Source organism: Sphaerodactylus townsendi, linkage group LG04 (assembly GCF_021028975.2).
Source record: "Sphaerodactylus townsendi isolate TG3544 linkage group LG04, MPM_Stown_v2.3, whole genome shotgun sequence".
NCBI classification, from domain to species: domain Eukaryota; kingdom Metazoa; phylum Chordata; class Lepidosauria; order Squamata; family Sphaerodactylidae; genus Sphaerodactylus; species Sphaerodactylus townsendi.
The window spans coordinates 27,891,134-27,915,550 of NC_059428.1; the positions used below are offsets into that span (position 1 = coordinate 27,891,134).

Consider the following 24,417-nt stretch of genomic DNA (forward strand, 5'->3'; position numbering starts at 1 on the left):
TTTTTTCTCCCCACTCCTACACATGAAGCCTGTTGGGTGGGCCAATCACAGTTCCCTCCAAATTCTCTCAGCCTCACCTACCTCACTTGTGTCTGCTGTGGGGAAAGGAAGGGAAGGCGATTGTAAGCCACTGAGTGTCTTTAAAGGTAGAGAAAACGGGATATAAACTTCTTAATCAACTCTTCTTAAACCTTCTAAGGTCATTGATTTCAGTGGACTTAGAACACTGTAACTCTGTTCAGAACTATTAAAATATGTTATATTTTAAAATTTTAAAAATATTAAAAATCCACTGAGTACCTTCTGTATCATCTTGAGCAAAAAGTTAGATCACCTTTCGCTATCTGTTTATGCATTAATGGGGCAGGCACATGGACGACAGCCATGGCTACCCTGTCACATTCAGCTTAGTACAGAAGACCAGTATGTTAGAAATCAGACCCCACACTCCCTTGGGGCTTACATGCAGACCAAACTGTTTAAACCAAGGGTGGAATGCAATTAATTTTTTTAAAAAAATATTTGTACATCTGTTTTAACAGTACAAGCATCAAGTACTCTCAGCCTAATAAAACAGATGGAACTCGGTTGCTAGTGATTTGTGATGTAGCACTTGGAGCTTGTTTGGATACTTATCAGAAGGATATTTCATTAACTGCTGCCCCACCAGGCTATGACAGCGTGCACGGAATCCGCAAGGCAAAAGACAACAATTCAGCTTTCCAGGTACCAGATCCAGACAATCAAACTGTTTTGCTAGTGTGAAAAAATAGTATCCCCCTTCTCCGCCACCCAAAAGAAGAAAGCAGTATGAGGTTTATTATCACAATGCCACATCTAACAGTGTATTGCAAGGACTGCTGAAATCACGTGAATAGAAATCAGTAAGTATTCTGGGAGAACGTATACTAATGTATGTAGGAAGTTCATTGAATATCGTAAAGCACTGTGCATATGCTTATCTTGAAGATGAGAGAGATGTTCACAGTTCACTTTGTCAACATTTACATTCAGTTAAGACTTAACATTTGTATCCAAGATCTAGGAAGTTCAGACAACACAGCATTGCACAATACCTCATGTGTGTTGGTACTGTAATTAAGTGCTTGTTTCATTCTGTGAGCCTGTATATGTTAATCTGTGCCCTTTGGCTGGTTTTCACCTGAAGAAATAATTGCACAGTTAAGGCATTTAGACTGTGTGAGATCCCACAGGAGTTAACACTGGAGGTTATTACTGCCGAACAGCAGTCATTAACACAACTACTTGTTGAATGGTTTGATTTTAAAAAGAAAACACGTGACTCGAGAGGGAACCATACGACCCCAATATCAGAGTAGTAAAATGCTCAATTGAAAATTGATTAGGTTTGTAGACCTCAGGATTCCCCATCCCTTTTACAGAGCTTCCGGCTAAGGCATGGACCCAACTTGCGCTCCCTCTTGGTTCACCATGGCCCCTTCCGCACACACAAAATAATCACAACTGTTTGCAAGTGGATTTTGCTATTTCGCACAGCTTCAAAGAGCACTGAAAGCAGTTTGAAAGTGCATTATTCTGCATGTGCGGAATGAGCCTATGACACTTCAGCCCATTCTAGATCTTCCTTTAGCTGGCAACGCTTTTGCCCTAACCAGCTCTTAGCAGCTGCCCAAGTAAGACATTAATACAAAATTGGCTCATAAATCGGTTTGTTGCTCTGGCAAAGATCATTAAGATAACTTTCTGTTTTTTTCCTTAAGGATGATGAGTTTGTGGTATACAGACCAAGTCAGATCAAAATTAAATATGTGGTTAAGTTTTGCCTCGCTGATGATGAAGTGAAGGAATTCCATCCCACAATTCAGGCTGAGTTGGAAGATCAGGCTGCTGTCCCAGAGCTTCAATCACATCCTGAGGGTAAGAAATGTTTTCTGTATAAAATTGCAAAGCTGGTTTATTTCTATGGTGAATTCCACCAACTGGGATTTAGAATACAGTAACTACTTCAGCAAAAACATGGATGGGGAAACCAGAATTGGCAAGTGGGATCAGTGGCTGTATTCCTGATTTTATAGTGCAAAGAGACCACCGTTTTGTAAAGTGAGTGAGTTAGAAAATTACCAAGCATTAGGGTTATTGTTATATACTGATGTATATTTTCCCCCAATATTGGAATGTAACTGGTTGCAACAAAAAGCAAATGAAATGCCAAACTCCATATGTTACATAAAACAAAGTTGGTTTTTATTCATTTTTTATTCATTTTTATTGTATACACAATGCATCCTCAGCAGTTCTTCTGAAATCTAACTTTAATGGTGTCAGAAGTCATATTTGGCCTTTGTTACAAAGAGGAGTTTTTCATTGGGTGTGAATTAAGTGTGGCCCTGGAGGCAATGAAAGTTGTAGTGAGAGATAAAAAAATAAAAATCAGTTAGTAATGGAAATGCTGCATCTGTACCTACTTGCACATGGACATTCTCCCTCTTCTGTTTCTATTTTATTGTTTTCCTCCCTCTTATTCACACAGACCTAATTTCCTCAGCTGTAACTACTTTGTTCTTCATCTCTTGCTACGTTCCACTATTGTTTTCTTACCTTACATAGCACCAAAAAAAACCTTTATGATTTATTTATTTAAATAGTGGAAAACTATCCTGAACCTGCTTAATTAAGCTTAGCCTAATCCTTTTCCTGAAATGTTCATATTTAGATTATGAGCTACCACACAAAAATATGCTGGATGAAATGGCTGCCGGTCTTTTGGACCAATCTGGAAATCCGATTCCTCTAAAAGATATTCATATCAAGGGGAAAATAATAGACTTTGTAGCACAGGTAACACCTTATATTATTGAATATTTTGTTCAGCTAAAAAAGGACAATGCTCATTGTTTGCAGAGGATGAAGTCTGACAGTTTTTAAGATGTTAATATTAGGAGGAAAAGTTGTTGCTTTTTTCAAACCAAGTTCCTGAGTGGAAGTGTTTCCATTATAAATCTTTTATTGGAAACCATGGTTTGGTTTTGCTTTGAGACTGATAGATAAATATGTATCTATGCACAAACCCCAACAAGTAATATTTATATACATTTCAGGTTGTAGTATTTCAAACATATGAAAATACATCTGACAAACCCATTGAAGCCAAATATGTCTTTCCATTGGATGACACAGCTGCTGTGTGTGGATTTGAGGCTTTCATCAAAGGGAAACATATAATAGGCGAGGTAAGATGATGCGGAGTTGGGAAGTCTGGGGCAGCTTGGAAGCAAAGACCTTTCAGCAACTAAATAACTTGATCTGCCCTTGGCTCTGTGCTTCTTGCCTGAGAGACCTACTGGCCCTTTAATGTCAAAAGTATATAAGTATACAAGTTTAATTAATTAATTAAGTCAAAAGATAATAATTTACCAAGAAGAAGAAGAGGAAGAGTTTGGATTTATATCCCCCCTTTCTCTTCTGCAGGAGACTTAAAGGGGCTTACAATCTCCTTGCCCTTCCCCCCTCACAACAAACACCCTGTGAGGTAGGTGGGGCTGAGAGAGCTCCGAAAAGCTGTGACTAGCCCAAGGTCACCCAGCTGGCGTGTGTGGGAGTGTACAGGCTAATCTGAATTCCCCAGATAAGCCTCCACAGCTCAGGCGGCAGAGTGGGGAATCAAACCCGGTTCCTCCAGATTAGATACATGAGCTCTTAACCTCCTACGCCACTGCTGCTCCAAGTAGTATCCTATAACAAAACACACACACACCTACTTGGTAAGCTAGTTGTTTATGTTACCTTGGCAAGAGGTGAAGACAACTTTACCATACCCATTTCTCCAGATTTTCTTCCTAATGCAGATATATAGTACAATTGACTTTTCTTATTAGTTACTGATTTTGAAATTATTTCTGTAGGTGAAAGAAAAAGAAAAAGCTCACTTGGAATACAGAGAAGCTGTCATTCGAGGCGATGGAGCTTATTTAATGGATCAGGATGCACCTGTAAGCAGAACCAGATAGTTTATCACAGTCTTTTATTAAATCAGCACGCACAGAACTCCATTTATTTTCTGAAACAGTACAAGTGTCTGATTTGGAAGTTGTAACCTGCAAAAGCTCCTGCTCTAGGGGTGTCTTATTGTCAACTCCTAACTGCTCCTGGGCATTGGCAATTGGACCCCCGCCCCCAACCCAGATCTGATCCACTGTGAACTAGCAACAGGCCATCTTCCAATTGCCAAACCAGAGACAGCAGATACATGGGGCAAGTGGCATCTGTAGCAGAGGTACACAGAGATTAGCCTGCTCTCAGTTACCTCCCATTATTTGTGGGTTACTATTCCCTGTGGTTCTTCTATTGCTACCTAGGTATGTGTGATATGAGACTTCCACTGCCATGCACTCCATCCCTCCCCTGGCTCTTCTGGAGAACTTGGAAGAAAAAAGAGAAGGTCACATGTCTCATTGAGATACCTTGTCCAAGCTCTTTGAAATTCATGCAGTTGTTGGGGGCATGTGGAAACAGAACACCTTCACAAGGGAAAAAATAGGCATATAAAATAAACTGAGTCTATGGCCCTTTTCATACAAGTCCCCGAAAACTTTTGCAAAAGGTTTTCAATCCTCCCCTCATTTGTCTGCACTCATCCCCCCTTGAAATGATTCTTGGCCGCCATTTTGCACAGGTTCCATTTTTAAAAAATTATCTGGATTCAATACTATGTTTCTTCAAAGCTTCATGAGGCGATTCTCCTAGGTTGTGTACATGAGGCTTCAAAGATTTGACCCTTTAAAATAATTTTTTTTAATGACAGAAGTAAATAGGCAAACCAATAGAGCAAACTCAGAAAATGGCACCAAGGAGGAAATCCAGGAACTGCAGAGAGGCATGAGAAACATTTTAGAGAGATACACACACCAAGTCAAAATGTTTTGAAAACATTTCAACACAAGAATCATTAAAACAGAGGATTCATTTAAAACATTTTGAGGCTGGAAGTAAAACTTCTTGGGGAAAAAAACTATGTGAAACTCCTCAGAGGAAATGTTTTATTTCCTGCCTCAAAATGTTTTGTTTTGGTTATGCAGAAAGGGCCTTTATGTGCTATGATCTAGGAATGCTGATCCCAATGGGAAAATGGAAAGCAGTGCTCAAAGAGGACAGACGCAACAGGTGGGGGCAAGGTGATGTGATTTTGTATGGTGAATTTGAGCATCTGCAATGCTCATAGGATTTCTCAGTTAGCTGTTTCTAGTTTTTTCTGTGATTCTAAAGCTGTGGTGGCGAACCTATGGCACTCCAGATGTTCATGGACTACAATTCCCATCAGTCCCTGCCAGCATGGCTAATTGGCCATGCTGGCAGGGGCTGATGGGAATTGTAGTCCATGAACATCTGGAGTGCCATAGGTTCGCCACCACTGCTCTAAAGAATTCTATAATCCTGTCTTGAATTAATAGCATACATAGAATTCTCTACATGGCGGCATTCTGTAAAATGGTTGACCAGATTGTAAAAATTGGTTTTTAATCAATACATTTTTCCCATAGGACATTTTTACTGTTTCTGTTGGAAACCTGCCACCTTCAACCAAGGTCCTTATCAAAATCACCTACATTACGGAGCTGAATTATGGGAATCGCAGTCTTTTATTTCACCTGCCAGCAGCTGTAGCTCCTTGGCAACAAGACAAAGCATTAAATGAAAATACACAGGTTGGTGCTTTTAAATTGGAAACTCAAAACTCCTGAAATATTTATTATCGAAAGGTTTCCAAGTGGATGGCTACGGGGGGCAGAGACTCAGACCCCTCGCAACACAACAAGTTATTATGAAACTAATGTGCATTTGCCTAATATTTTATGCAGGTAGCACATAGTGAAGTAAAACATAGGTCTTGTTGTGACCCATTAATTGATACAAAAATGATATACCTGCAGTAGGATCCTAGTTTGAGGGCTCCACAGGGGGCCTCCTGTAAGTGGTAGAACTGCAGCTGGATTTAGGATTTAAAGGAGATAGGTGTGGAAGCTATAACTTCTTGAGTTATTCAAGAAGACCTGGAGTTGGAAAGAGACTGCGTAAATAATTTGATAATGAGACCAGAGAAGAATTTCTTCCCTCAAGGCTTTTCTTTCTTTTAGGACATTCCAATGACATTAAAACAATTTGGTGGTGCTAATTACAGAAATAGTCCTTCCTGCCGAATTAAAACATCACACAGTCTTAGATAACAAGCTTTTCTCCAATGTGAATACAACTGGAAGTATAAGAGCTGCATAAACAGAGATTTAAAAGCCTTTGCAGTACTTTACAGGGCTGACCCACAGAATTTGCTAAATGGATTAAATGTAGGAGGAAAACCTGTTAGCTTCCCCCGGTATTTTGCTATGAAATGTAAACAACACCAATTATTTCTGTCTTTTGGAGATGCACGTTCATAAGATTTCTTCCCATGTTTTGTTAACACATGCAAGAAATTATTTCATACTTCTCTATTAAATTGTAACCATTGCTATTATCTATTGCTCCCTTAAAAGGACACAATAAAGAAAGTCGCTGTTAAGCAAATTGGAACAAAAACGGGGTAAGTAGTTTCAATTAGAATATGTTTTTAATCACAATTTAAGCATAACAGGTTAGATAGATTTTTACTGTGTTGACAAAAGAATGCAAAGAGCTTTCGGAAGTGCACGATCTAAGGCAGGTTTCATACTAACCAATTGCCACAGTTCATTCGCTTGTTCTTTGTGGATGATTCAGGTGTGGTCATCATGTTACATTCCAGCATTTTCTGAATTGTTTTTCCTTTTCCCCCCAAACTCAATCTTTGGGATTTTTTTAAAAAAAACTTCAGACATATTAATAGTGCCAGTCTGTTCTGTGGGGATTGTCTAAGTATTGTACTCCTATCAGTCTCTTTATGTTTTACATTAAAATGTGACATATGTCATGTTAATTCAACCTGTGTAATGAAAAATCAAAATCGCTGTCATTTCAAGATGCACTTTTGTGCTGGATTTTGGGAACAATATTTTCTAGTTTCTAGTTAGTTCCAGAGTCACTTTACATGGGATTAGTAATACTTGAGAAAATACACCCAAGAATTTTTTTGTGGTATAATAATTGCATCTTTGAAGTACATATGGTTTCTCTGTATCCAATGACAGTGGTTTCTCTTTGGAGATGTCTGTTGAAATGCCCTTTAAGATCAATGGCATTAGCAGCTGGACACATAAGCTTGAAATAAAGGTATGTATATCCTCCTGGGGTCTGTTTTTTTGGGATGTGTGGGGGGGAGGCAGTGGTAATTAAATAATTTTAAAAGGAAATTTTCACAGAGGTGACAAAGGAGTTGTCAGATAAAGGGTTCGGATTTGAGTTTGTAATCAAATTTGTTTACATTAATTTGTATCTCGCCCCTTAAAATTTTCAGAATGGCCTGAAGTCCTGTTAAAAATATTTTAAATAGAAAAGCATTGTATGGTGCTGTGTGGTGATAATCAAGACTTTGGTTTAGATCCTATGATTCTCCTGCGGTAAGCTTGATCATATGACGCCCTTTCAGCACAAATTCCTTCAACAAACTTTTCTTCTTTTAAGGAAGCCTTTCTCCATCGCAGTAAATCATTCTGCATTTTCTTTTGCCGAAGACTTAGTGGATGAGAGTTATAGATTGCAGTTTAACTGAAGGGTCCAAGGCTTCGATAGCCAGCATAGTATAGTGGTTAAGAGCAGGTGGACTCTAATATGGAAAACCTGATTTGATCCCGCACTCCTACACATGAAGCCTGCTGAGTGACCTTGGGCTAGTCCCCGTTGTCTCAGAACTCTCTCAACCCCACTTACCGCACAAGATGTCTGTTGTGGGGAGAGGAAGGGGAAGGAGTTTGTAAGATGGCTTGAGTCTCTTTACGTAAGAGAAAGGGGGGGGGGTAATAAATCCAAACTTTTCTTCTTGCCCAATGTCATCACCAAAAAACCTCTTCTGTGATATACCTACACACTCATCAGGTTCTGGCCATTCTTGCCTGACAAAAAGAATTGGCTTCAGCAGCTCGATTAACGTCAGGAGCTCTTGTTGCTGATTCTGTACGTTAGCTCAGCAGCTCGTTTCAAACTTAGGGTGAAATTAAGTGGGATTTTTCCACTGCCACTAATAAACCCCTCCTGTCCCACACGCCAATACAGAAAACAGACTGTAAAGCTGTTATCCGTACTGTGGAAGACAGTTCCTTGGATGTCAGTGGGTTTGCGATGGAAGTCACAATTGGCGATGTCTATTTGCCCAGAATGTGGGTAGAGAAGCATCCAGACAAAGAGACTGAGGTAAGTCTGCCGTTGATAAACTAACTGGAGTCTTGTCAGATCAGCTCTTTAGTCAGTTTTATTTGATAAATAATGTCTTCAGTTCCAAAGAATAAGGGGAATATTCGAACTCTATCTGAATTTTGATTATGCGACTGGCCTCCACTCGGGCCAGGGCCTTTACAGCGGTGGCCCCAGCCTGGTGGAACACTCTCCCTCCAGCTGTCCGGGCCCTGCGGGATTTCGGCGTTGTTCCACCGGGCCTTTGGAGAGACCAGTTGCTGAATTGTGCCCCCCCTCTGTTCCCCTGTGAGGGCCCTTTACATGTTTGGGACCCACTGTTCCCCCCTCTTCCCTCGTTAGGAGGATTTTTTAAAGTAAGGGTTTTTGCAGGACGCCAATTTAATGTAGCAATCGCTAAAATTAATATTTTAGAGTTTATGGGGCTGAGTTTTACATGTTAGGTATTATTTATTGGTTGTTATTTACTCACCCCTCTTGTTATTGTATTTTATGTTGATGTTGTACACCGCCCAGAGCCCTCTGGGGATGGGGCGGTATACCAAATTGCATGATGATGATGATGATGATGATGATGATGATGATGATGATGATGATGATGATGATGATGATGATGATGATGATGATGATGATGATGATGATGATGATGATGATGATGATAAATGTGTAGTGGGAACATATCAGATCACGCTTGTATTTGTGTAGTACATTTCTAATTGTGCGATCAGAATTTCAATGTTTGCTTTGGCTGGTGCGTAGGTTTTCAGCTGTTCTGCCCCTCCCCCCCAGCGCCACCTCAGTTTCTTCACAATTTTCCTTATGGGGCTAATGACTCATATCCCGATGTCTAAAAATCATCCAGTTCAGTTCTTTGTACTGTACAACAGAGATTTAAAAAAACCCTCAAGGATGCATTCCAACCCAACTAAACCAGTTTAGATTGCATTTTTCTGAGCAGATGCTCAAGTCTCATTTCTTGAAATATTAACATCTGAACTTTGTCTTGATTGCACTTTGATTTAGTTTTTTTTTAAATCCCAAAGTCTTAATTCTGTAGACGCTGTAGGATGTTACAAGAGAATATGAGGCCAGAGAGGGAAAGAAATGACAGAGTTATAGGAAGCCAATTGGCCATGTTGGAAGGGGCTGATGGGAATTGTAGTCCATAACATCTGGAGTGCCAAAGGTTCGTCACCACGGTTATAGGTGCTGGCAAAGATGCAGGTGAAACATCGGAAGAAAATATTATTGGAGCACAGCCATACAACCCGGAAAACCCGCAACACCCTAATTTTATATGTGTTTAAAATGTTGGCAATGTGGAGTGGGTAATCCCTGAACTTTGACAAGTGTCTGATATCATTCCTCTCTGCTGCTGACCGCCTCTCCCGCTCCCTTATTGCTGCACTCGACCCAGTTTCTCTGATGACTTCTCCATAACCTCGGAATGTGTCCTTCATTGACATTTCTCCATCTCCTTCCTTCAGGCCTGCATGCTGGTATTTCAGCCAGAGTTTACTGCACCGTACGACCCTTCAAGCCCCTGTGGAGAAACGGTCATCTGCCTGGACTGCTCCAATTCCATGGCAGGCTCTGAAATCCAGCAAGCCAAGCAGATTGCATTACGTGCTCTGCAATCATGCTGTTCGCCATTGAGTGTTATAAAATTTGGTACAAGTAAGAAGCTCTTTGTTCTTCGTGGTGCCACCCATTTTTTCCCCGTATTACATTTGTTTTTAGCATATTTCCATGGAGTCTGTTCATTAGACCAGTCCAAAGAGGAGGCACTGGCTCATCCTTAAAGTGTTAATTTAAGCAACAGTGGCGTAGGAGGTTAAGAGCTTGTGTATCTAATCTGGAGGAACCGGGTTTGATTCCCCGCTCTGCCACCTGAGCTGCGGAGGCTTATCTGGGGAATTCAGATTATCCTGTACACTCTCACACATGCCAGCTGGGTGACCTTGAGCTAGTCACAGCTTCTCGGAGCTCTCTCAGCCCCACCTACCTCACAGGGTGTTTGTTGTGAGGGGGGAAGGGCAAGGAGATTGTAAGCCCCTTTGAGTCTCCTACAGGAGAGAAAGGGGGGCTATAAATCCAAACTCGTCGTCTTCTTAATTTGGTGAATAAGCAGGACAACTTAATAGATTTTTTGTTTCCTTGATAGACTTTCTCAGAGTGTGCTGTAAAAGTTTTAGGGGCTCCAACCTCAGCCAAGCATGGGGTCAAGATGGGCAGTGTCATGCCCAGATTAGGTTTGGAGATAGTCTGTCTCTGTTAAACAGCCACACTGTAAGCATTCTTCCTGCATTTAATCTTAATGTTAATGAGTACATTACTGATCATGATAATTCCACCATTAACGTATATGGTGCCTTGCAGCTTCTTTCCCCTCCTCCCCCATAACAGACCCTTACGCTACAGAACTGCTAAGGGCAACTGTGTGTCCCTGGAACCACCCCAATCCAACACAAATGCTCCATAAGTCCATGGGTGGCCAGGCATTTCCTACAGCCTTCTCTCAGCAACATTGGTCTAGGAAAGCTGTAGCATGAACAAGGAGGAAAGAGCATAGATATTAAATGGTAGCTGTTCTGATAGTTCAAAAAAAACCCAGCTGTTCCATGGTAGAGCTTTCCAATTTTTATGGGCTTCAGCATTTAAATTAAATAAACTCCATACCAAAACCCCACTGGAAAGACATTTTAAAAGATATGGGGCAGGAGAGCACAGGATAAGTTACAATTTAACAACCAACAAAATCTACTTATTAGAAGAAAAAAATATTTTAAGCATATTTTAGTGGAAAGGAGTAATAGGGTTTAACCTTAGTTCATCCAGTGATTCAACTGTAATATGGCCATTCTTTGTATATGCAGAAAGTGTTTTTAAAAGTACTGTTTTTCATTATACAGATTTTGAACAATTTCCTTTCAATCCTGGACACGGCATGATGGATTTCACTTCCATCAAGGAGTTTATTTTAGTAAGTAAATTTAACTCTATTCTGTTTGTAGCACAGCCCACACCATAAAGTTTTACCCATCACATAACAAGATTTCCTGCTCATACTTGGTTGCCTAGCCCTTTCTCAGGTCAAATCATCATGCAAAAGGAAATGGGAATAGCAAGGAAAGAAGAAATAAGCCAAAACTTGCTGGTAAATACTGCTAATTTAGGGAACAATCCTAATAAGGTCTACTATGAAATGGGGCTTACTCCTAGGAGATTGTTGTTAATTTCCTTCTGAAGGTAATGCTGTATTTAGATCAGTGCCTCATGATAGACAAGATTATTTATGTATTTATTGTCTACAAAACCAAATCTAAAATATGCTTACAGAAATGTAAGAGCAATTAAAACAAGGCTGGAAGGAGGGGGGGGGGGTCTTGCCCCATATGTTCCATTTGTCCCGAATTTGCTGGTGATCCCTGGCCCCTCAATGATGCAACTAGCCTCCACCCGGGCCAGAGCCTTTACAGCTCTGGCCCCTGCCTGGTGGAACGCTCTCCCTCCAGCTGTGCGGGCCCTGCGGGATCTCAATGAGTTCCGCAAGGCCTGCAAGACCGAGCTGTTCCACCGGGCCTTTGGGGAGGCCGGCCGCTGATGGGTTTCTTCCCCCCTCCCTTTTAAAATCTGTGGAGCCTGCCGTCCCTCCTCCTTTTTAGGGGATTAGTTAGTAGGTCGCCATCTGTTGTACTTCGGTATTACCACGCTGCTTTTAATGGGGTTGATTTTAATGTGTATAGAGCCATTTCTTTAATGATTTATTTAATTAATTTGAGATTTGCTGATTTTATTGTGCTCTATGTATTTCGTTGTTCACCGCCCTGAGCCCTCCGGGGGAGGGCGGTATATAAATATAATTGATAGATAGATAGATTGATAGATTGATAGATTGATTGATAGATTGATAAATTGATAAATTGATAAATTGATAAATTAATAAATTAAAATATGCCGGAGTGGGAGGAAAAGCGTGATGGCTGGACAGATTCACATAGTTGGAATTTTATGTACTCTGCTCCCAAACTATACAAGGCTTTCAAAGCAAGAACTAGTACTTTGAATTGGTTCTAGAAACAGACAGCCAATGAAGCTGTTTAAGCATGGGTAAGATACATTCCTTGTCGCCCAGCTGTGCTGCTTTACTGTGCTAAATGATGTTTCCAAATCAGCTTCTAAGACACTGGAGTCCTGAGCAGAGGAGGTTGACCATCAGGTGGATAGCTGATATTGATGATCTGTAGGGTATGATGTCGTGTGGCTAAGTTCAATTATTTTTTTTATAGGTTTTGTTCGTTTCATCAGCCATACATTAAAACAATAATGCAGTAATAAACAACAACATAAAATCACATTCAATATCACATTTTGCAATGCAGTTCTTCTTTAACAGATATTTAAAAACTTCCCTGTAGGAAATTCTGATTCCATATCACTATTATAATTAATGCTTATCAAAATACTAGCTTTTATAAATCTCTTCACATCATTACAACTAACCTTAAATATCACAAGATCAAAATTGTAAAAAAGCCGCAAAGAAGAGAATCTTATTACCCTTCGCTACTTCTTTCTACTCTCACTTTTTCACTAATACTGTAATACCTAAATTAGGTATTTTTGTAATCCTCTTTTTCTTTAATATATTCCACTAATAAATCCCAGTTCTCTCTTGATTTCTCTAAATTTTGATTTTTAATAGATATAGTTTATCTATTGAGATAAACTCAGTCATTTTCTTTATCCATTCCTTTATTCTTGGGCTTTGCATGGACTTTCACTTTGTGGCTAACAAAATTGTATGTTTTGTATGTTGTATGTAAGTTGTATGTTGTATGTAAGTATACAACAGTGTTGTATGTTGTATGTTGTATACAACAGTGGTTGTATGTAAGACAAGTTTCTCACTTTTCTTATTCAGTGCTGGATCTAGTATATACAGCAAAAACATATCCACTCTAAACTTAAAATTTTGACCCAAAATCCATCTCATCATATATCATTATCTATCTCCAACCAGATCAAGTGCCTGTGATTGAGTGCAATTAGATGAACTAGGTCTCACTGGAGCTGCATTCAGGATTCATACGAGCTGGACAAAAGCCTGACTATCAGGTTGATAATTGCAACCATGTAAATTTACTGCTTTATTATTAGCTTTGTTTCCTTTGTTTCTTAGTCTGCTACCCCTTCAATGGGAAATTCTGACTTTTGGAAGGCTTTGCATTACCTGAGTTTGCTGTATCCCAAAGGCAAACGCAACATTCTTCTGATATCTGATGGACACCTTCAGAACGAAGGCATGACCTTGCAGATAGTAAAGCAAAATGCTCATCACACCAGAATATTCACATGTGGAGTTGGGTAAGTGCTTATCGGATTATCGTTTGTACTGTATTCATAAGAAATTTCACAGTGCAGTGCATAATGTAGATAAAATTTATTAGAATGGCATGGAATTTTAGATTACAAGGGGGGGAATGGTGCCCAGAGACAACTCCTTCTCCGGGCGCCCCCCTAAGCCCCTCTCCATGGCCTCCAGGCAGGCCGGCTTTTGAAAGCATGAAGGCTGGGGGTGGGGCTGGGGGGCGAGGCACCCGCCCAGCCTCTGTGCTTTCAAAAGCCAGCCTGCAAGGAGGCAGGGGACGGGGCTTGTTGGCGTGCAGCTGGGGTGCACACCGATTGGTCATGTCGGGGGGCAGCCGGGGCCAAAAGGCATACACCCAGGGACATGGGTGTCCCCATGTCCCTAGGGTGGTACGCCCCTGGGGAGGGACCATGATGGTGAGGTATCACTGATCACGCGAAACTGCTGCATGCTGAATCAACCCTTTGGCCCATTAAAATCAACTATCTACTCTAACTGGAAATGGTTTTTCGTGGTCTTGGGCAGTGGTCCTTCATATCACCTACTGAGAGAGGTTTTGTGCTGCCTGCTTAGCTAAGTAGGAGGCTGGTTGGAAACTGTCAGTTTTAACTATGTTTTTAACAGTGTTGTGCTATTATTGGTATTTAAATGTACTGCAATTTAGGCATTTTTGTAAACTGCCTCATCTCCCTTCAGGGAGAATGGCAGGTTTGAAATGTGTAAAAATAAATAATCATATCAATTCATGTTACTTGCTTGGGCTCAAATTTGATAAGAGACAGAGACTGAGGAGTTGTGCCAAATGTTTGAAGAGATATTTGGAGAAAGTAAGTAAAATTACATCATGCAGGGGCACTGGGGGTAGATGCACGCATAAGGACAGTGAGGAGGAATGGGTAGAGTCAGTTGCAGGCACAGGAGATTTCTCAGACAGTGAAGGTGGCAGAGCTGGAAGATCAAGGATCAACTCGCCAAGCTTTTGAAGCTGAATGGGGCGTTTAGCTTGGGCAGAATATTTTGGACATAGTTAAATGATGCAGATTGTTAGTTAACTGCATTTTATGTAATATAGCTTTTTTCTACAGCTGAATTCGAAAAGCTGATTCTGTGTATGGGTCATTACGCTTGGTTCCACAAAACACAACCATATGGGGTTATGGCTCTGTGGGATTTCACCCACATGAGAGAGGGTCTGATTGAATATGACTGTGAAGGAGCATCTGTGTACCCCATTTGGATTGCTCCTGCAGAGGCTGCAAAGTCTCAGGCAGCCTTGCCCCGTTTTCACTGAATATCATGAGAACAGCCAGGCTATTTAGGTTCCATGCTCCAGCTGTCCAGGGCACACTAAATAAAATGCAAAGTTCGATTTGCTTGGGTTGTTTCTCTGTGGTAGTTTTTTTTGTTCTTCTTACAGCTGTAACTCTTTTATTTAAAGCTTTTATGTTTCCAGATATTTAAAGCTTTTATAAGTTTCTATTAGCTCCGCAGCAAACCGCCACATGCTGAGATCTTTGTCCCAGTATGGAGCTGGAGCCTTTGAATATTTTGATGTGAAATCAAAGTATAACTGGGAGAGAAAGGCAAGTATAATTTGGAATTATTTCCCTTGAATTAATTGGAATTAAACTTCTCACATTCAAGTAAACTAAGAAAATGCGCAATAGTAAAGACTACCCAATGAAAAGCTGTGCAGAGAATATATATATAAGTGCAAATTGGAACAAACGTTATCTTTTTTCCATCTCTACACCCAGATACAATGTCAGGCCACTCGAATGGCTTCCCCAGCATGCAGTGCTGTTTCCATTAAATGGCAGCAATTTGACACAAATGCACCTGAGCTAACATATGCTCCTACTCAGATACAGTCTCTGTTTGATAATGAGCGACTACTGGTCTATGGGTTTATCTCTCATTGCACTCAGGTAAGAAGCGATGCAAAGAAGTCTGTTCAGAGCCCGTGAGAAAAAAGTGTTGTGATTGATATCGAGGCCTCATTTGTGGACAGAAATGACATAATTTTTTTCCCATAACAAACATTTTGTAGCTTATGCACAACATGTACTTATACACATAGAATCATAGAGTTTGAAGAGACCACAAGGGCCATGGAGTCCAGGTCCCTGCCGTTCAGGAATACACAATCAAAGACTCCCGACAGATGTCCATCCAGCCTCCATCCTTAGGATGCTATAAAAAATTTTGTGTGTGTAGATATTTAAACATCTGCCAGTCAAAGTCCCCATCATAGCACAGAAGAAGGTGAGGAGAGGTAAAAAATAAGGGCAACATTTTCTTCATTCTTTCTTTCAGGCCACCTTAAATGCACTAATAGATAACCAAGAATTTCAGACAATGGTATCTACAACAGAACTTCAGAAGACAACAGGAACTGTGAGTAGGCCAGGGCTGTAGAATTTCCCGCTGTTTTACTGCAGGGCTGTGAGGCACTAGCTGTGCTCATGGGATGTGGAAAGGCAGTGCGTGCATGCAAGCAGAGACTCGTGGCTCCCTTTGTTGGTCCAGGAGTGGAAACATTTCCAAGCTCACTGGGATCCTGCAAAAAAAAAAAAGACGCATGGCAGCACTGTTGCCAAGGGGTTAGTCCGTTGTAACAAGTTGTAACTAGAGATAGCTTCAAACACTAACAACATGTATTTCAGTGTGGTCTTTTACGGGTCAGGATTGACTTAGGCAGACAAGTATGTGATGGAAAATTGTTTTAGGGGACAAGGTTTTAGGGGACAAGTCGGGGGAATGCTGGCCAGGCACAACATGGACCCCTTTCCCCAGCTCACACCACTGTAAATGATACCCAGTTTGTTAGACCATAACAGGAACCACCTTCTTGAAAACAGAATTCTTATTATCTGGCTTACACTGTCATAAGATATAGTTAAAATCTTAGATACGTGTCATTATGTTGACTTTCTCCCTTCTCTTCTGTTTACATAGATGCTCCACAAACTTGCAGCAAGAGCCTTCATTAGGGATTATGAACAAGGGATTCTTCATGAGAACGAAGCAGAACATGAAGTATGTTACCAAGAAAAATGGAAAATGTGATGCATAAAGTTTGACAGCAGTCCTAATTGGGTCATTACCCTTGTCACAATTCAGTTGTGTCAGGAGGAGTGAATTAATCTGCTTAAACTTCCATGTGACTTTTAGAATCATAGAGTTGGAAAAGACCAAGCTTGCCTCCCAACTCAATTGCCTCCTAACTCAATTGCCTTGTTATGTCACTCCTGTCGTAGTCAGCCAAAGATTCATTTACAATCTAGTGGCAGATAACTACTGTTCTGGAATGCAATCTTTCTGGCCAAGTAAAAGATAGCAGGTCGCTAATTTCTAGTTAGAGTGTACATTATTAGGTGAAGTTATCACATACCAACTGTGCTTATAAATAATATTTTGATTACATAGATAATCGAATCTGTGTGTATATATAAAATAAAATATGTTTGCGATAATCCTTTTGCCTCAGGGATTGGAATGTTGCTATGTTGACCATCCTTGGAAGTAGTTTTTTACTGGGCCCAGTGAATGGGAAACCAGATGCTTGGCTTTTGTTTAAAGCAAGGCTGGCCTGGACATGATCTGGTTAGGAAGTAGCTTTTTATACCCTGCTGCTCTGCCTTAAGGTGTCTCAAAGCGGCTTACACTTCCCTTCCCTTCTACTGAGACTCACCCAAGGTCACGCAGCAGGCATCATGTGGAGGAGTGAAGAATCAAACCCAGTTCTCCAAATAAGAGTTTGCCATGCCTAACCATTACACCATTTGGAGAGCATGACAGGCCCATGTAAGAGGAGGATGTATACATGTAGTAAATCAACATTTATGACAGAAGAGATCATATGCAAAGTACAGGATAGTTTCTTCATATTTTCAGAAATATATTTCTGTTTTAATTATCATTTGCTCATTATATAATGTTTTGAAATGCTTCTCTTTTTCTTTCTCTACTTAGATGAAGAAACAACACTTGAAATCTCTGATCATTAAACTCAGTCTGGAGAATTCCATGGTGACTCAATTTACAAGTTTTGTGGCAATTGAGAAGAGGGTAGGTGTGTTTGATTAAACCATTTTATGCATGCTGGCTGTCACTTAAAAGCCTTCTGCAAGATGAACTGCGCTGGTAATAATTCTCATTGCTTTTATTGATTTAATATGAATGGGTGCCTTTCTTGAAATTTATGCCATCAATATACAAAGTGCTACATAAAACAGATAACCTAATACATGGTGGACCTACAAACCAAAAACCTGTTCCAGTGAATCAGTAATACTCTCTGTTCTTTGTGGCAATTCATTTTTTCCTCCTTTTCTAGTTTTCCTAAGTATTCTGGCTGCGTTTGTAACAATTTTTCGCACCCTCTTCCTCTGTGCTTTGCAGATTATTCATTGCATGCCATACTGTTATGTGGAAAATGGGTTACAGAAAATGCATTAAATGCCAGCTGGTACATATAAAAAGGAAACACTTCTTCACACAACGTGTGATTGGTGTTTGGAATATGCTGCCACAAGAGGTGGTTATGGCCACTAACCTGGATAGCTTTAAAAAGGGCTTGGACAGATTTATGGAGGAGAAGTCGATCTATGGCTACCAATCTTGATCCTCCTTGATCTCAGATTGCAAATGCCTTAGCAGACCAGGTGCTCAGGAGCAGCAGCAGCAGCAGAAGGCCACTGCTTTCACATCCTGCATGTGAGCTCCAAAGGCACCTGGTGGGCCACTGCGAGTAGCAGAATGCTGGACTAGATGGACTCTGGTTTGATCCAGCAGGCTAGTTCTTATGTTCTTATAATCAGGCCACTTTGGCTGGTCTGCCTGTCAGCTGGAAATTAAACAGTCAGCTGCTTTGGTCAGCCATATAAGTTTGTGTAAATGACACAGGTCAATGAGTATATCAGATTCGCTGAGTGTGATTAAGTTTGAATCAAGCTAAGCAGTATGATTTGCAGTGTCCATGTATTTTGTTTCCAAAATAAAACTGTCCATTTAATTAGTTTATCTGTCCCACTGAGATGGATTGATTAATCTATGATAGCCATGGCCATCCGTTTGCAAGACCTGGAGACTGTCCACAATTGAACAGGTTTGAGGGTCATGAATTCATAGGGTGAACATAAGTTCGAAGGAACTTAACACGTGCACACCTATTACCTAAGACAGCAGTCCTGTTGTGTGGTAGAAGAGCCAGCGCTCCCTCTTCCTCTGTGCCATTCAGATGATGAAGCAAATTAGCTGACTGTTCTATTCTGTTGCATAAAAGCACTGTTTGTATGATTGCTCCTTTCCCTGGGCACTCCATAAAGACATTGGCGAGGAATTCCTAGCTTCTACATGCTTTCATCTGCATGGTAAGGGAACATGCCCTCTTCTTTGCACAAAGAGAACCATGAACATAGGTCAATCAAGGCTAACAGGAAATAGAGAGTAGGCAAACAGGGTTGCACATTCGTTTTCTACAACCAAGAATATGCTGAATCTTCATTTTTTTTCTCTGTTGAGAGGACAGAGGTGTTTCTCAGGTGTGTGTGTTCTACCAAACCAAAAGAATTCCAGTCTTTATTTGCATATTTCAGTGCATACACTTGCAGAATTTATCTGATATTTGCAGGTTAAACTGGCATATTTCCATTACAGTAATTCTGTGGTATTTTTTTATTCAGGATGTGAATGAAGACCAAGGTGCTGATACTCTGAATGTTTCTGAAATTGTAGCCAAGGAGGATGTAGATATCTTGCCCTACGTACAGTATCAACCAGCAGATGAAGATATCAATGTTGAAAATATTATGGTCAGTGTGCACTGATAATTTTTTTGTTTTGCGAAGTTAAAGCATGCAATCTGTGATCATATCTCCTAATGTTGTTGTTTTAGCAATTGAATGCAACTGTGATTGTGGAGGGGGAGGCTTGGAATTGGGGGCCACGACACTCAGGAACGAAGGACTCACCAGGTGTGAGATGTAGGGGGACGATAAGTCCAGGCAGAAGTGCTGAATAGAACTAGTCTTGCCTTTATGTAAAAGACTTACTAAATGTAGAATTCAGTAAAGTAAGCATCTAATGTCCCTGTAGTGGACATCCACACTATCTAATGTAGTGCATATCCCCAACTTTAGTGACGTACAGAATGGATTACTGTAATGTTATCTGTGTGGGGAAAGTCCTTATCCAGGATGCAATCACCAAGTCGTTGATAGGCATTGGACACTGAAAGAATTTCACCTCATTACTGACAATTGTCTTCCTGACCCAAAGTGCTGGTTTTGATCTTTAAAGCCTCCAACAGTCTGGTAGCAGGATATCTTCATTTATTTCACTTATTTATAGCCCACCTTTCCCCCCGAGGTTCAAGGTGGATAACAGAATACAAAACAATACAATCAGACACTATTAAGACACTAAATGTCCAATTCAATAGGACTAAAATTGCATTTGACTCTGAGATAATCTTTATCGTGCACCCCTGCCATTTGAAGCAGAGATGCAACAAACGCAAAACATAACAGCATTTGAATTTAAATTGTTTTTAATAAAGAAACCAGCAAGTTGTACCCATGTACTTTCACCTCAAAACAGCATTTTTGACACCATCCCAAATGCAGCAGCAGTGGAATTACAAGCAACTGAACAATTTAGAGTGAGCTTTCATTAGGTCTCCTGAATCTACAAGCTCTGAGCTGGAAGGCCTCAGCTGCCAGATCTTGTCAATTTTCAGAAGCCAAAGAGGATTTCCCTGAGAAGTATTTGGATGGGAAACCACCAAGGAAGTCTAGGGTTGCTATACAGAGGCAGGCAGGCAATGGCAGACCACATCTGTTCTCTTGCCTTGAAAACCTTTTGCAGTCCACCATAATTCAGCTGCAGTTTGATAGCACTTTTTACCACACAAATGTATGATGATTCAATAAAAGCCTGCAATTCATCAGCTTTAGTTCCTCATAGAATAGCAGGAAGTATTTAATGGAAGTCATCGGCTAATACAACAGTGACTCTGTTCATATTTTCGTTATTTCTTCACAATTTCTGCAATGTGCAGACTAAAGCTTCTAATGCAGCCTTGTGAGGCCTAATGCACTCCTCTCGTGCTATGAGTGACTACTTTTGTCAGAAATTTACTATTTGCACTTCGTGTACCATATTACAAGTGGGTTGGTCCGCAATTGACATTTTGCACTTCGTTTACCAATATTACAAGCGGGTTGGTCCGCAGTTGACATTTTGCACTTCCTGTACCAATATTACAAGTGGGTTGATCAGCAGTTGACATATTTAACGACAGTTGCAGCTGTAAAAAAATGTGTATGCCATAGGCATTTCATTTTTGTTTCCTTTACAAAGCATTCAAATGGGCCACTTTCTCCACCTGTGTATCTGTGGCTGAAGCTTTGCTTCAGCTTACAGGAAGACATCAATCTCTGCAGAACTCTAAAAACAGATGCCTCAAAGACTTCTGAAGTTTACCAGAACAGCAGTTGATTGAGAAAATGGAGTAATAGAGAAAGGAGTGGGTTTTGAAGCATTTCTCAGCAAGATTGTTCAATAAACCACCTCTGTTTTGAAAAGGATGAGACATTCGCGACTCTTCCTGTCTATGCTGCCTTCACTTATCTGGCTTCCAGCAAGTAAACTGTCACTTCCATGCCAAAAAACAGCTGGAAGTTCTGGAGCTAGTCTGTTCCATTCCCCTTAATTTTTGGTATCTTAACTCCCACAATCAACTGGAAGCTGTTGGCCCATTTTGAGACTCCTAGCTTCACTTTCTGATAAGTAACGCCTGTCAGAAGGAGGCCAGACATACCTGTCCTTTTATTATGATAGCTGTTCTGACTGGGTTTTTAATGCTGATGTTTTATGTTTTTTATAGTGTTTTGTTTTGTCAGCTGACTCAGGCTGGTGCCCTAGAGAGGTGGTATAGACATTTTAAAAAGAAATAAATCTATAAGTAATAAACCCTTCTGTGTTCCTTCTCACACAGCGTAGAGTGGGTTCTGCTTAATCTTTTCATTCAGCCATGATAATCATAGCTGCCGGGCTTCTTTCTCCAGGCATTTAGTTGTCAAGCTCTATGTATGGATGAAGATGAAGATGAAGATGAAGATGAAGATGAAGATGAAGAAACTACACGTTCGCCATCTAGACTTCTCAGTTTTGATGAACAGGTATGGAGACATTTCACTTTACATAAACAATGTCTGTTAGTGCTTTCAAATACAGCCCTGTTGTTTTTTTGTGAGACTAGAGCAATGGTTCTCAACCTTCCTAATTCCGCAACCCTTTAATACAGTTCCTCATGTTGTGGTGACCCCAAACATAAAATTATTTGTGTCTCGGTTCCTAAGACCACTGGAAATATGTGTTTTCCAATGGTTTTAGGCGACCCCTGTGAAAGGGTCGTTCGACCCCCAAAAGGGTCGCGACCCACAGGTTGAGAACCGCTGGACTAGAGCAAGAATTCTGCTTTAATAGGGATTAACTGCTCTTGTTAGCAGAACACATGGGTTAATTTGCCTACTAGGGATCGCTAAGGTGAGACAAGCAGGGAAGCACTTGGTTGAAGCCTCTAAAGGCAGCAGAAGACTCCTGAGGTGGGAATTATAAAAGGCTGCCATCTGTGGATTTGGAAATTCCTGGAGGTTAGATGGTTTAGTTTTGACCACTGAGGAGCCATTTGTCCGAAACACACCTGGTTGGTCATGGTCAAACATGGTCTCGCTCTACCTATTTCTGTTGTGTATGTGTAAGCAAATATTTGTAATATTGGCTATAAAGGGCCCTTAAAATGTACTGATAGTTTTAATTTGTTACATACATACATATATAACAAATTTATATATATATAACGTTAACTATCGAAGAGCCTACAGCCTACTCCATTACAACGCCCTTTCGTCCAACTATACCAACGGGATTTATAACAAAGTACCAACTGAGGGTAGAATTTGCAGTTGCCAAATAGGAGGTGTTGAAAACTCGGAACATATATTATTTGAATTCTCATACTATGATGAGATACGTTGGATGCTTCTGTCCTTTGACCAGACAAACTCTCCTTTGGCTAAGAAAGAAAAGGTTAAAATACTGTTATCAGATACCAATAAAAATCTAACGTATTCTGTTGCCAAGTTTGCCTGGATATCAAGTAAAATCAGGAAGGCCCGACAGAGCACTACTGGCTCTCCCAGCTAATCCTTATTATTAATTATTATTAGACTGATCTTCCACTCATTATCTTGAGCTGATGTTCTGAGTTCCTGAGGCCTATTATCTGCATTTTGTTAACTGTTTTAATCTGTATATTTGTAATATCTGTAAATTTTATGATTTTAATTCCTTTGGATCCTGCTGGTCAATGACCATAAATAAACTATGATGATGATGATGATGATGATATATATATATATATATTCGTAAGTCTTAGAAGGGGTGTTTCCAGCTAACCATTCCACTTTCATGATTGGGATAATAAGCAAACTGTGAATCCCAGATTGAGTCTCAATGATCAATTTTTGCTCCACAGGAATATGAGTCTCTTGGTGACCTTAAGTGCCAGTCTGCTGCCAGGAAGGTTGAATCTGATGGATGGATGGGGTCAGAAACTAGAGGGCTGTCTTTGGACCTCCTCCAGCAATCTCGGTCATTTCATTCTCCTGCTGCTGCTCCTACATCCTGGGAAATTATTGGACCATCCTTATTTTTATCTGATGAGCCATTGTTATCACAGTCAGCCATCTCAAGCGATTCTGGTTTTACTTTTGGTTCTCAAGGTGCTAGATCAACAGTCCCCAAATTCTCTGGGCAGGGGATAAATTTGGAAGGTGGACATCCTGCACCTTTGGGGGGCCACAGCCTATTTTCGTCTAGTCAGCCGTTTTCATTGCCACCGACAGGCACAGGCTTATTTGGTTCTGCTTCGGGAGGCCACCCTAACATCTGTCAACCACGGTTTGGTTTGCAAATGGGTCCTCCTGTTCCTTTGCTAAGAAATGAGGGCCCATTACCTTCTGAACGCCCGTTTTTATTGGCACAAGATTCCACTAGCTCTCCTGCTCCTCTTTTACCAAGTTTGGTTCCCTGCTTTGGGGCAGCGATGAAAAAGAAAGGTATACCTCCTGCTCCTGTGCACTCATCACTACCTGGCCTGCAACTGCAATCATTGTCGCTTGCCATTCCTTCTGCACCTGCAGCTTCTCAACCAGTTGCCCGATTTGCACCTCAGTCAGAGATATTCACGTCAGCTGACTATTGCCTGGGTTTGCCACTTGTACCTCCAGCCAATTCATCTGCAAAGAAACATCCTGTTTTTTCCCTAATGAGTCCTTTATCAGCAAGGACATGTGAAAAATCGCTGCTTGAAAAAAAATCAGAAGAGACTCCACAGGTTTGTCATGACATGACGTGACGTGACTCCACAGGTTTGTCATGACATGACGTGCTTTGCATGTTATTTTATAGCTAGAGTTCTTCTTTGTTGATGACAAATTTTAGCTCCCGTGTTAAATTTTATCAATATCGTAAACCTGCTGTCCTTGTGACCTGTTACCCTATTCTTTGTAAAAAAACAAAACAACAAACCAGGGCAGGGTCATGATTCTTGCAAGGATCATGACTAAGGATGACAGGAACCATCTTATGAACTCTGAGCACTAGAATAGTTCCTGGTGGCGGGACTCCTCTTCTTCCTTCCATCGGCCAAGAAGAGCCATTTTCTCTTTAAGCAGGCC

At 40.7% G+C, this 24,417-nt stretch overlaps 1 protein-coding gene across 2 annotated transcripts in view; it reads left to right on the forward strand.

The window, feature by feature from the left end:
- PARP4 (poly(ADP-ribose) polymerase family member 4) overlaps positions 1-24,417 on the forward strand; it is a 48,130-nt gene that overhangs the window by 18,067 nt on the left and 5,646 nt on the right. The window contains exons 13-32 of one of the 2 annotated variants that reach the window (XM_048494229.1): positions 543-726; positions 1,743-1,899; positions 2,696-2,820; positions 3,081-3,212; positions 3,885-3,971; positions 5,520-5,684; positions 6,510-6,556; positions 7,140-7,221; positions 8,161-8,298; positions 9,786-9,975; positions 11,211-11,281; positions 13,481-13,665; positions 15,153-15,252; positions 15,427-15,597; positions 15,986-16,066; positions 16,628-16,708; positions 17,645-17,740; positions 19,357-19,485; positions 21,742-21,855; positions 23,214-24,074. In XM_048494229.1, the coding sequence (XP_048350186.1) occupies positions 543-726; positions 1,743-1,899; positions 2,696-2,820; positions 3,081-3,212; positions 3,885-3,971; positions 5,520-5,684; positions 6,510-6,556; positions 7,140-7,221; positions 8,161-8,298; positions 9,786-9,975; positions 11,211-11,281; positions 13,481-13,665; positions 15,153-15,252; positions 15,427-15,597; positions 15,986-16,066; positions 16,628-16,708; positions 17,645-17,740; positions 19,357-19,485; positions 21,742-21,855; positions 23,214-24,074 (3,196 nt within the window). Of the gene's footprint in view, positions 1-542; positions 727-1,742; positions 1,900-2,695; positions 2,821-3,080; positions 3,213-3,884; positions 3,972-5,519; positions 5,685-6,509; positions 6,557-7,139; positions 7,222-8,160; positions 8,299-9,785; positions 9,976-11,210; positions 11,282-13,480; positions 13,666-15,152; positions 15,253-15,426; positions 15,598-15,985; positions 16,067-16,627; positions 16,709-17,644; positions 17,741-19,356; positions 19,486-21,741; positions 21,856-23,213; positions 24,109-24,417 lie in introns of both variants that reach the window. The other variant, XM_048494230.1, reaches the window with a different exon arrangement.